The 13,398-nt window shown below is 42.0% G+C and overlaps 2 protein-coding genes across 8 annotated transcripts in view; one reads left to right on the top strand and one right to left on the bottom strand.

Annotated features, from left to right (window-relative positions):
* The window catches only part of ATP8A1 (ATPase phospholipid transporting 8A1), a 97,023-nt gene extending 92,240 nt beyond the window's left edge, over nucleotides 1-4,783 (bottom strand). For 2 of the 7 annotated variants that reach the window (XM_071743645.1, XM_071743642.1), the window contains exon 1: nucleotides 4,349-4,783. In XM_071743645.1, coding sequence (XP_071599746.1) covers nucleotides 4,349-4,397 — 49 coding nt within the window. In that variant the 5' untranslated portion in view covers nucleotides 4,398-4,783. The remainder of the gene's footprint in view (nucleotides 1-4,348) is intronic. The other 5 variants (XM_071743641.1, XM_071743643.1, XM_071743639.1 and 2 more) reach the window with 4 other exon arrangements.
* Nucleotides 4,784-10,827: 6,044 nt separating this feature from the next.
* The window catches only part of GRXCR1 (glutaredoxin and cysteine rich domain containing 1), a 78,048-nt gene continuing 75,477 nt past the window's right edge, over nucleotides 10,828-13,398 (top strand). Inside the window, exon 1 of the mRNA XM_071743638.1 lies at nucleotides 10,828-11,063. The gene's annotated coding sequence lies outside the window, so the exon portion shown is untranslated. The remainder of the gene's footprint in view (nucleotides 11,064-13,398) is intronic.

Here is a 13,398-nt window from a genome sequence, read left to right as displayed (position 1 = left end):
AGTAAAGATTGATCAATATTTTCCATATATCCACATTTTCCTTTAGGTAGGGTAGTTTAACAATTTCAGCTTTAGTCCTTAAACCAGGCTTATTTTAATGACAAGAAATGGACAAAGGTAAATAGTGCCACGGAAAGAAAGGGAGGGAAAGAAAACCCTTACTAAAATAATGAAAAGGATTTTAATTAACTTTCCTTAATCATTAAGAATGTTATTTTTAGTGTCAAAGTACAGCATTCAAAAGCTTTGAAAGCTACTGCTGTAGCCAAGAACCTCTTACACCAGTAAGTCTGCTAGCTCATATTTCCAAAGAATGCAGCACAGTTTGGAGAAGGTATCATTATGTAAAAGAAGGTGCCTTCAGTTTGTCATAATGCTGTGACAGACCTTCAATGACAGAAAAGGCACAGGGGACCTTACTCATCAGTCTGTCCTGAGGAGTCAGAGCACAGAAGGGAATTGCAATGACCTGCCTGAGCCTGCTGCTACCACTGAGATGGCCAGGCCTGGGCTAGAACTATGCCAAGTTCTTTTCCAATTGTGAAGCACTGGGATCTCTACATAGTTTGCAAAACACACGTGGTAGAAAAGTATCCACAACAGACACAAATATAATGAGTGTGATATCTGGTAAAATGTCATATAGAAACACCTAAGGATATATTAGGCAATATGAAAACTGATGGTATGCTGAAGATGATCTGATGACTGCTGCAGACCTACAGAATACTTTCCCCTCTTCATATGAAAATCATCTCATCTCATCTTGCCTAAATTCAGCTGCTTTCATTCAGGCATTTACCTTCACTAATATGAAGAGCTAGTTATTACTTATTATTGTTGGTAGATAACACCATAGCATCTCAAATTTCTACACTTTTTCGATAACCCAACATTCACAATGTTCACAATGAACTCCTCAGAGAAAAAGCACTAGTACTTCAATATTCAGTGAACCCTAGTAAGAACTGCCACCCAATTTCTCTCTCCCAATCTCTTAAAAGAAATAAAATAGTTTGAATGATTCAGTTTCATATTGTTCAAAAGATGCATTTATTAACTGTACAGCTATATAGCTAAAGTAACCACAGTTAATTACTGTATTTAATAAAGCTAGGTAGAGGCTACGCTTCTCAAAAATTCCCCATGTGTTTTGCAATTTAGAGAATGCATGACACTGATGTTATTTCCACAGCACCAAAATGTCTGAAGCTTACATACAATTCCATATTAAGGTTACTGGTGCTGAAAACACTACATGTAGTCATTTCCTAAATCCATTTAGGAGGGCCAGATCTTCCATGCCTTGAGTGAGACACTATTGATACATGTATCACTTCAGAACTGCAGCATTTCCTAGGCTTACAGCAAACTGCAGGTGCTCTTCTTTGCAATAAGAATAGTAGACAAAACAGGTTATAAGCGTGCCTGGTTATCTTCCATTAGTCATGAAGTGCACAAGAACCTGGAGAGGTTTGGAAGAAGGCCACAAAAGTAGTAGTTCCTTTACAACAGAATTCTATTCTCTATACAGGTAACATTGCCTTACAGATGATAAAACACCTAACATTTTTATTTTGAAATAATTTAAATAAATTGTAGTGCCAATGCTTCCGCCAGACAGTTCTTGGGAATGATATGTGTGCAATGTTCTGACAATTCTGACTTAAGTTTATTTCATCTGAGCACATCAGTTGATTTTATTTAATAACACTATTACTCTCTCTTCATGTCAGAGAGCACTTATTTCTGAGATGATGCCAAGACAGTCCAGCCTGATAAGGTAGCTCATGATCCATGGAAAAGGTCCCTGAGTCAGAAATTACTTGCTGCAGTGAAAGGAGAGAAAAATGAGGTTTTAACCCCAAAGTTACAAAACATTTTCTAGAATAAGGGAAGTAATATTAAGCTATCAGATGCCTACAAGTCTTCAGCTAAAGGTCTGTGCCACCACAGCATTTATGGAAGCTGCTGCTTGTGATTACAGTATTTCTAGAGGCTTCTGAAGAACACATAGGGACCCTATCAATAACAAGAAGTTACTACTCAGCACTATAGGCAAGACTTTGGCAGCCTTATCATTCACTTTGCACAGTGCTTATCTAAGACCCTCCTGTGATGGCCAGAACTAAGGCTTTACAATTCAGTGTCACTGTCAAATGTTAGGGATGAGAACACTCAGCAGAACTCTAGAGCTCTCTTTTTTAGAAAATAGTAACATTTACTTGCAAAGAACTACCCAAACATAGACCAATTAGAATTTGAAGCCACTTGACTTGAAAAGAAAAAAGGAAGAGACTCGTTGCCACTGGTTTCATTGTGAATAAATTTAGTTTAAATAAACTGAACTGAATATACTGAAATGAACAAGAAAGTGTCAAGTTAATCTAACAGTTAAAAATAAATTTTTGAGTAATACTATTAATAGTTTAGTAAGACTCAATAACTCCACTTTTATGGTGAAAAACTATCACTTAATTTTCCAAAAGTTTTTCTCTAAAAAGTTTCACAACTATTTTCAGTCCTAAAGACAGTATTTTGAAAAGCCTCTTAAGCCCTGTATTTAACTTCTTTACAGTCATCCAAATTTGAACACTATACAAGTAAGTCAGACTTTTTCTTCTTTTACTACATCTGCACATCTCAGATAGACTTTTATCTTCAGGGAACACCACATTTGTTCATTTAATAACCATTAAGAGTCCTGTAATTAGATAATTTTCAAGAGAGCATCAATTTTCCCAATTTATTTGTGCTAAGCTTGCAGTGAAAAGCAACTGTCTGGAAAAGAATGACTGGCCAATAACTGAAATTAAGCACGGAAAATTTTGACATTTAACTAGCACCACTTAGGCATATACTAACCACTGTGAGTAGAGCAAACACAGCTGCAAATGCTTTTCAGAAATCTCCCTGGAAGGCTATACCTTCTCCCCTTCTTAGAAAGATGCATACTTCTATTTCTTGGCCAGCTAACACTTCCTTCATAGAGACAGAGCCACATCTCCTACAAACCTCCTTATGGGGGAGGAAGGCATGTAAAAGAAAATAACATCAAGGCAACAACCTACTTCTAACCTACCTTTTTTCCTGTTCCTTGTAGCACAAATGAAAGTATGAGGGAGGAAGGAAAGGAAGGAAAGGAAGGAAAGGAAGGAAAGGAAGGAAAGGAAGGAAAGGAAGGAAAGGAAGGAAAGGAAGGAAAGGAAGGAAAGGAAGGAAAGGAAGGAAAGGAAGGAAAGGAAGGAAAGGAAGGAAAGGAAGGAAAGGAAGGAAAGGAAGGAAAGGAAGGAAAGGAAGGAAAGGAAGGAAAGGAAGGAACAGAGAAAAAGTTTCTACCTTCCTATATGGCCAAAAAATAATCAACTTGATGAAATGGCTTAACTGAAAACTTTGAGACAAAGAGCTATACCTGCATATAGCAAATGCTAAACCTTCATCATTAGTGACACTGAAAATCATAACCTGGCCCAAGACAGTGCTGCTTTGCTACAAGTGATTTCAAATCTTAGTTTTGCGCACAATAAATATATAAAGATCATTTCACAGCAGCGATTCTTCCTACAAGGCAGCTCTTGACACGTTGCTATCTGAAGGTAAATAACCCTCTTAGCTAGGCATGAGACACCCGCATGCTCCGAAGCTTCCGGACACGTACCCTGTATCAGAAACGTTTACTTCTGATGATCAGTGCACACTTGCATACTACACACGACCGGTACGGCGACCGAAGCCTGGGACGAAATACCCAGGACAAATACCCCAGGGCAGGAACCACCGCTGCCTCCCCGCCGCTCGGGGCCGGGGGGCCCTGCAGCCAGACACACCGGGGAAAAGGGAACAGCCGCTCGGCCCGGAACGCTGCCATGGCTGGGGCGACAACCGCTGCCCGGGAGCTCCCCGTCCCAGCAGACAACGGAGAGCCCTAAATACGGGACCGCCCGGCGAATATCCAGCCCCGGCGCTGGGTCACTACCCGGCCGCGGCAAGCGCTCTGGGCGATGCGGGGAGACTCAACCCGCGCTCAGGGTGTGCGGCGGGGGGAGAAGAGGCGATGGGAAGACCTCCTCCCCCCACCTCCTCTGGGGTCGGGAGGCGGGCGGCGGGCACAGCGCGACCGGAGGCCGCGGTGAGGGGCGGCGCGGCGGGCAGCGTTGCAGCAGCCGTCGCGATACGGTCTCCCGCCGCCTGATCTCCCCGCTGCCCCCTCTCGGACAGGCAGCGCAGCCGCCGCCGTGGCTCAGCGCCCGAGCTGGCGGAGCTCCGGCCATGGTCTGTGGTCTGCCTCTCCTCTCTCCTTCCACCCTTCCCTGCGGCCGGGGAGAATCGAGTGCTGAGCGGCACTTACCCTCTGCGCGGGAGCGGATCTCGGACACGGTTTTCTCCACCGCCGGCATTGCCGCCAGGCGGGAGGCGGTGGCGCGGCGGCCTCCACCCGCAAGCCCTGCACCTGCCGCACGCCGGAGCGCGGCCCACGCCGCGGCGAAGCCTGGGGCGAGGGCGGCTGTTCCCCGCAGCGAGGCTCCGCGGCCACAGCTCCTACGGCAGCCCGAGGCGGCAGCCTCCCGCCGCCGCTCCAAACTGACAGCCGGGGCGCCAGCGCTCCGCGCTCGCCTGCCCCCTCTGGAACCTACCAACTCCGCCTCCCCCAACACCCCTTCCCCGCCTCTTCGTCCCGCGGCGCCTGGCCGCCATCTCCCGCCCCAGCGGGCTGGGGCGCGACAGGTCGCCGCGCTCCACCGGGTACTGGCACTACGGAGGGTTTCGGTCCCGCTTGTGGAGCGAGTGAAGGGTTTCTGATGTGACAGCTCCCCACTCTGCCACTCCCACCCCCGGTTACACGAGGGGAATGGAACGCGCCGAGCTCTGTGCCGCTACCCAGCACTGGGGGCGGGCGGGGGGAGCCCCGGGGAAGGCCGCCCGGTGCCCCCGCTCCTGGAAGCTGGAGCGGGAGGGGTCTGTGTCCCGGGCGGCGGAGCTCAGCCTCGGCGAGGAGGGAAGCGAGGGGGCAACGGGCGGGGCCACGGGGGCTGTTTGAGGGCGGCGACCCTTGGGCATCCCCGGCTTGGCAGGGCAGCGCGGCGGAGGTAGTCCCTTGGCATGGGAGGTTGGAGTAGGCGGGGGGAAAGGAGGGCAGCAGGCACGTCGGAGCTCCGCAGCGTTGTTTGTGTGCACAGGGGACTCCCCGCGTCCCATGGGCTCTTCCGCAGTTTAGCGAGTAGTAAATGAAGCGAAGGGCAGGAGGGGGGGGGAGAGGCGTTCATCCGGAGAGGGAATTAGAAACTCCCATGCCCCCTACTCGGGCGGAGGGAAGTTCGGTGCCGCTGCTTGACAGGCGGCTTTCAAAATTCTCACCCAGCTTTTTGTTTTTAATCACTCAAAAATCGTAGCGCTGCAGTTTGACAGCCCTGAGTCAGTGCGAATCCAAGCTCTCCTCCTGTGTGGGCTGGTGGAAAGGAGGTCCCAGCTGCAGATGCCTCAGGCTGAAGCCGCAGCGGCAGCTCCACTTCTGGACTGCTATGGTGACACTGGGGGGACTGAAACAGGCTGGGCAACGTGTTTCTGGCACGTTGTCCCCATCTCTCAGGAAAAAGACACATTGTAAACAGGTTGGAGAAGAAAACAGGGAAGAATTTGGACCAGTAGGTCTTCTTGACATATTTATGTTTTGTGTCCATTTCAGTCAGACGTGAGGCATACAGGCTGCCCTGAGAGCCATGGGAGTTATGAAATAGAATAAAGCTGCTATTGTCCCATGAGTCTTGGGAGGATTTGATGCTGACATGCCTGCTAAAGGCCAACGTTGCATGCTTCAGAAATAATAGCTGGATTAGAGACGTGGGATTGTTGCTGATTGCTTTACAGAGCATACATGCTACTGTGGGAAGATACACACAGTCTAAACAGCTACAGCCTTTTGTTTGATTAAATTGTTTGAATTTAATCTGTGTAAATCCATGAAGTGGCACTTCATTCATGGACAAAAGCGGACAAAGGATTTGTTTTTCTTAAATGGTGAGTTCAGATATCAGGAAAGAAAGATACTTTGCTTCACAAAAGACTGCACTGGGAAATAAATTGGGAAATAATTTTTTTTTTTTTTTTTTTCTTAAAGCCATGGGCCAGATAACCTGCTGGAGACTCCTCTTCAAAAGAGAATTCTCTTCTGCATAATCCTATACAGCAATCTGTTTGGTTTGTTCATGGTTTTGTTTTTGTTGGTTTTGTTTTATTTTCTTCTGAACCAGAAGCAAACACTGTAGAAATATATATACTTGTACTTTTTTACTGGAAAAACAAAATGTTTGGAGGGAACATGCACTGTCTGTGCAGTTAGTTTTTAGAAATACAAAGTGTAGGCCATAGCTATAGGCAGAGGCTTGGCAAGTGACTTTCTGTAAAAAACAGATTCAGTTTTCTGTTGAGATTGAATTGAAGGCTAATTGAAGAAGTCATTTAGAAAAGTAAAAAAAAATATATCCCTGTTCATAGCAGCCACACTATTGTTAAAGGCTGCAACCAGATTCTAAAACTCACTAAATTTGAATATGTGCCAGTTAATATAAGTATGCCCCCCGATGACATGAGTGCTGGTGAAAATAGGATTGTCACTTAAATCTACTTTAAAATCCCATCTCCAATCCCTTTTTTTTGGCTGTAAGATCCATGGCAAGTGGTACTTATTACTGATACCTTTGGGCAACTGAAAACTTACCTATTTGGGTACAGAAAATAGTAAAGCAATGCTGCCAAGTACTCGTTTACATTTTCAAGTACTTATTTTACAAACAAGGCCACTATCCACATCACAGAATAGCACAGCAACAAAATTAGTAGCTTTATTCTTGCTACACTTTTGTGTACTCTGAGTTACTGTGAATTCTTAATATTTTTAAAGCCTTTTTTAAATGTATAGTATGAATAATATTAAAAAAAAAAACCCAAACATAAAAAGGCTTATTTAATCTTACCATCACTTAAGACATTCTCTAGTTTTTCAATTTTGCTCAACACAGCCTCTATGTCATCCAAACATAGGAAGCTGAATTTAGTAACAAGTCTCCATCCAGTTGCAACACTGTTTCAGGAGAGGCCCACTGGCCTCTATCTGTCTTCCCACCGCAAGATCTGTTGGCACAACCACCTGGCCCTTGTATTTCTTTGGAAAGTGATTATGTGAGCTCCATCCCTCCACCTCTTCTGTGGTAAATATACCCTGTGTCACTCATTCAGTTTCCATCTCCACACACCACCTTTTTTATTTTTTATTTTTTTTAGTTTGTATAGCAACAGGTCAAAGATTTCCACACTTGAAAATACGCTCTATATGTGAGGAATCCCGGGAATGTGTATGACAGGGCTGCAAAGCAGAAGCAAGTCAGTTGGCTTTCCAGTAAAGGTGTCAATTAAAGAGTATGCCTAGATTATACTTTAAAGATTAGATGACAATGTAGATTGATCTCCCTCTTTGATTTTAATGTATATTTTGAAATATATTGAGGGCTTGGTGTAACCAATAGTTACTTATTAGCATTAATTTTTAGCAGATAACTACCTTTTGGCACAAGAGGACAAACACCTGGTCTTTTGGGTTTTTTTATTATTATTTTATTTTATTAAATGCAGGGAAATTGTATATCCATAGAGGGGCAAGTTATTTCAAGTGGAGAAAAACTCTTGCAGTGACAGCGGAAATATTGAACTAATAAACCAAAATTGTGAAAGGCCTTGATTACAAGTCTATTTGCATGTCAAAAAACATTACACATACTATTTCATAACCTCAGTTATGCCTTAGAGTGAGTTATGATGAAGCAATCTTACCTCATCAGCTTATCTCAAATGGCCTTCAGTGGTATAGACTACTTACGCTGAAATCTGTGCTTGAAAATTGTATAAACACTTATTTCTTGAGACCTTTAAAGATAAGAATTTCCATTATTTACAATATAACAACTATCCACTGTAGTAGCCTCCCAAAGTAAGAAATCTCTTTAAAATGAATGCATGTATAAAAAAGGAAAATTATGTCTGCAGGGTTGAAGTTTTCATAAACTTGACATATATAAAAATTTGATCTAGATTTTTCCTGTAGTGCTGTTAATGTGCATTAAGAGGTAAAATTTTCCTATATAATAAATGATATGTTAACTCATTTTTATTTTCTAAGCTTTTATATCTCTCCTGTTAGGTTTGCTTAATCTACTCAGATAAATATATCTCCAAAGCAAGTTTATTTAAAATATTTGATTTTTCTTTGCTGATACTTCAAATAGTTTCAGTGAAATTCCTGACAGTTGGAACAAACAACTCCTTTGTTTGCCCAAATATGACATCAGATTCATCGATGAGCCTGTACTCTGGAAGCCAGTAAAGTCTATCCAGTGCTCTCATGTACTTATGAATATCCCACTGCAAGATATGAAGAACTCTTTGTCTTCTGCTTGCTGTTGTTCATGTGATTATGCTTTGCCCTTAACTGTTCTGTACCCCTTCTCTCTGGCTTAAAAATTGACCACCTGTGGAAACAGGCTTTGAGGTCTGCACTGTAGAATGTCTTTGATCTGTGCAAGCCAGTGTAAATTTATATTGTGTGTATCCTTTACGATTTGGAAAGGCAAACCTTCTCCTTCCCCAGGACAAGACATGTTAATAAAGGAAAACTTAAACACCTGAAGTGGATTTTTAGACATACAGAACATACCAAAAATGCATCAGATCATTCAACCTCTTGGCTGATTTTTGGAAACCCGTGGAGGCATTCCTCACCTGCTGAGGTGAGCAGCTACCTCACCAAGCTGCTGTAGCAGTGCCCAGGTGCGTGAGTAAGCATAGGGAAGCAAAAAACCCCAGACAAAGAGAAACAAAGTGTATCTGAACAAGTAGATGTTACATCTGTATATCCTTCCCTTTGCAGCTCTACATTTGAGCCTAAAAGTCCTTTATTCAGATTTCCATTATACACTGTTAGATACACACTCAGGACATGAGAACAAAAAGATATAGGGATACATAGTTCCATAGTATAAAACCAAACTCAGCAATCTACAAGAACAAGTTCTCTGATGTGCATCTGTACCATTTTCTGGCAACATGGAATAGACCACATCAGTTCCAGGCTGCTAGTTCCTGAAAAGAAATAATCTCAGATGTTTAAAAGGAACTGGGATAAGTGGAAGCAGCCAACCTGTGGATGTCCATGTTTATGACATAGCAAGAGATGCATGTTTGAGGATTGCATTTTTATCTGTGTAAAGGAGTAAGATACCTGTATTCTATTCCTCTGTGTGTGCCAAGGGACCTGTTGTGTGAACCTGGGTAAATACGTCCTGGCTGCTTTAATTCCATTTCTTTGTGATTTGAGCTGTTTGCAGTAAAGTTTCTCTCCTCATACTCATTCGAGTAGTGCCAGTCCCACTACAGTGGAGTCCTGGTCTCAGTAACAGTTCTAACAACAGTGCTTAGCTTTTTGCAGGAGGTGTTCAATACCGTGCAAGACTGGGCTGAAATTACCATCATTTGGGGCTTCTTTGGTGTTCAGTAGTGACTACAGGTCTGCAGTAGAGACAGTTTCGCACAGGATTGCCAGTCCCTAGCTGCTGTACCCATAAGAGCTAGTGTGCTACAACAGGATAAACAGGAAGAGTAAAGCTGTACAAAAAGCAGACAGCTAAAAGAGAATCTGAAAGTGCAGGTCTGTGTGTCCCTTGGCAACCATTCACAGCTGCAGAAAATATAAGGAGGAAGAACATCACACCTGAAATAAAAACTCTGCCTGAAAACAGGGCAAAGGTTTGGTCTCTTGCCAGACTACATGGCGTTCACCACAGGTTCAAGACTATGATAGCATGCTGCAGGCACCCCTGGATGTTTCTGAAGCTGTGACAAACACACAAGCACCCAGAGCTCAGCAGAGAGAAACCGAAACTGTCGTGCTGGTAGTTTTTGTTTAGTACTGTGACAAGCAGATTTGTCACATAAGGAAAAAGGCATGGGAGCAAGCAGTGTTGGCACATAAAGTGGATCAGGAGGAGCATGGACAGCCAGATGGCCTCTTTGTGGCTAATCACACACACAAACACTAGATTAAAACCGCAGATGAGAAACAAAATGCAGATGTTTATATTAGATTGGTTACTTCTGTGAGGGAAAACTGTAAGAAAATGCTAAAAGGATTATCTTAATTATACAGCACGATCATTTAAACCTGCTGTTCAGTGATTACTTTCACTTTAGGAAAGTGGTGCAAATTTAAGTTATATGGGTTTACATTGATAGCAATAGTATCATTTGCTGCTGTTTTCCTCCATTTTATGCCGTCTTCAATACTTTAATTTTTAAAGATGTTATGACACTGCAAATAGAATAACTGGACCATGAATGAGGTCCCTGAAGTTTACATTTAAATTTTTTCCAATAGCAAAATACTTTTAGCATTGTTGAAATCCTTGTATTCGACTATTTACATGTTTCTGGGAGAATAAGGAGGGACAATAGGCAGAACATCTGTCAAAACAGATGCCTTCTGTTTTCCAGGCAGTCATTTACAAAAAGAACTTCCAAGAGATTTAAGTATCTATTGATATAGCTACCACCAGGGGCTACAGTAGCAGGAATATTCAAATATTAGCGAAGAGAAGGGTATCATAAACCAAAAATGCATAACCACTCTGAAATCCACCCAAAGTGGAATAGATTCTGGTAACTGAAACAATATAGTGCATGAGTCAGCTCCATGTAGTGAAAAGAGCAAGCAGGTGTCACCCTGTGGGCTGTAGGAGAGCAGTACAATATGCACTTGCTGTTATCTTGCAGTGTAGCAGATCTGAACTTGGAAACAGAACTCCATGCCTTTTTGTCTCTCTCTAGTTTCACTGAACCCAAGCATAAGAAAGCCTTATAAAAGAGTGAAAATATTGTGTGAAGAAGAACTTATATGTAAAATATTAACTTACCCTGCAGTTGGGAAACTGCAGAGCCTTTTTCAGGATGGAGGTGATCACCAGAGGAATGCTTTATGACATTGCTCAGAAGAAATTGAAAGTAAAGTCAACTGAAACTGGGTGAGTCATGACTGGAAATCTGAGCACCTCTTCTAGGACATCAGGAAGCTCGTGCTTTCTACAGACTCGTGAACAAACATCTGGTGTTTGACACTGGGATGGGTGCTTGTCCTAGTCCTTGGTTCAGAGTCTCAGGTCTTGGACTGTTTGATTAATAACCAAATCTCTAACAGCTCTGGCAATAAGTAAGGTTTGAAACTCGTGACTATCAGGATAGTCATGGAGTTTACTGCATGCTTTAACAAGTGATTCGAGGAGGATCTTAGTCCACATGTGAAAGAATAACTTTGCAATAAAGACATTAGGTAGCTTAGGTGTAAATCTAATATTTTTAATGAAAAGTGAAAATAACCTGAAGGATGGGTTTTTTTATCTTCATTTTCTCTTTAGAAATAGAGGAAGTTTCACTGAAAGGTTACCAAGCCAGTTTGTCCCAAGTTAGAAGTCACAGTTTTCTGGCCTGTTGAACCTCACAGGCTTTGACACATGGATGAAACACTGCCCAGTTTGACTTTGATTACAAACCACTTTTCCCAAAGAGGTTTCCTTTTCATACAGCTTTTGTGAAAGCTCTCTCTCTCTCTCTTTTTTTTTTTATCTTCCATGTCCTCCTGTAAAAACAGAAGCTCAGAATGCTGAGCTCAATTCATTTGCTGTGTGTGATAGTCCTTTTTACTAATGACCTTAGGAGTGCAAAGATACTGCCCAGAATTTTTTAATTAGTTCTCTCTGAAAACCACAGCGCCAAATACTGTTGTGAGATAAATCACTGTTATTGTGCAATGAATATATTTGCATTTTCTTTCTGTCCTCCCTACAGAAAGGTAGTGTGGGGCAATTATGAAAAGGTGAAGGGCAGAAGAGCATTCTCATGTAATCTTTAAGGGAATGTTATTATTAAGTGAAGAATGTAATTATATATGGTCTGTGTTGGATATACAAGACATGGTAAATTCTGCCTTCAGCATTCATTTAGCTCTGCATTATCACAGTGCAGAGAGATGTGAGACTACCTAGATAGAAAGGCAGATATAACCCATTCAAAAAAGAAGATTCTGATGTATTTTGTTTCAGGAACTTTTGAACAGCTTTCACTTTAATGTTGCCCATTTGTTTGCATACACTGGGTCTAGTAAATACCTGGCTGCCTAGAGATCATGTTTACCTTTCTAGAAGCATTATTTTAACCTGTCTCTCTTTGATAGACTAATCCATTGTGTTGGTGTAATTGTAAGCATTTGTGTTTTGTATTGTCTTTCATATAGGTAATAAATAGAGACAAACCTGAGGAATGAGATCGTTGCTGGTGTACTCAAACCCTTGCAACACTAGACTCTGATGAAATATTCCAACCATGTGCATTTATGAAATAGTTTTCTTAATGAGTGTACTCAGCAGATGCTTTGCATGACCTTTAAACAATATAATGTTCTTCTGTTGGGTTCATTACAACATGAAAACATGCAGCATAGTAGGAGTCTCTGAAAAGCTTTGGGAGGTTCTAATGTAGATAGGCTGAATGTAACATGACAGATGCCCATTCTTTTGTGCTAGTGATGTGAGAATTCATCTTTTATTTTTGAGTTGTTTGATATGATGAAAAATCTCTATCAGTCTAGGTAATCTATAGTATAACAAATGACTTAGCTCATTCTCTACTCCCTTTTTATTTATGAGCCTTCACACTGCAGCACTTCTGTGCTGTTCTATTTCTGTTTTTCAGAAAAATAACTTGTTACATGATTAGCCTGTTAAATCTCTGTATGCATGTCCTCCATTACTTTGTTTGTATCTTAATAGGCCAGATTCATTCCAGATATATTTGCATAAAGGCAGTGAAATGGAATCAAATGACATTAACATTGACGGGTGCATGGAGTGTTAGAATGGCGTGCAAGGAGGCAGGTATATATCTTTCATTAGCCCAAAAGAATGCCTGCTATCTGACTGAATGATTTGGCAGAAACAAGATGATTGCTGTTCTTACTTAGGACAAACACTTAGGACAAGCATCTATACTTTATGTACCTATTCCTAGGTATAGCAGGCTATCTGCTCTAAATCTGAATTTAGGCAAGTGCATCATTTTAACATTTGAGACCTTAGAGGTAAAGATGGGCTTAGTGTTTCTGTACAAATGGCATCACTCAAGGATGGAGGCTTAGTAGAGTTTTTGGCATTACAGCTGAAAATGCCAAGTTTTATCTGTGTCTGTGATAACTCTTATTCAGACCTCAGAAACTGCAGCTTTTATTATAGTGTTGGGAATATGTAAAATGCTTTCCAGTTCTCTTCAGGCATGTCTAAACTCTGACCAACTTTCTGGTATCACATG

Source organism: Heliangelus exortis, chromosome 4 (assembly GCF_036169615.1).
Source record: "Heliangelus exortis chromosome 4, bHelExo1.hap1, whole genome shotgun sequence".
In the NCBI taxonomy this organism is placed as follows: domain Eukaryota; kingdom Metazoa; phylum Chordata; class Aves; order Apodiformes; family Trochilidae; genus Heliangelus; species Heliangelus exortis.
The sequence above is the reverse complement of the archived record's forward strand: the minus strand, read 5'-3'. Positions and strand labels throughout refer to the sequence as shown.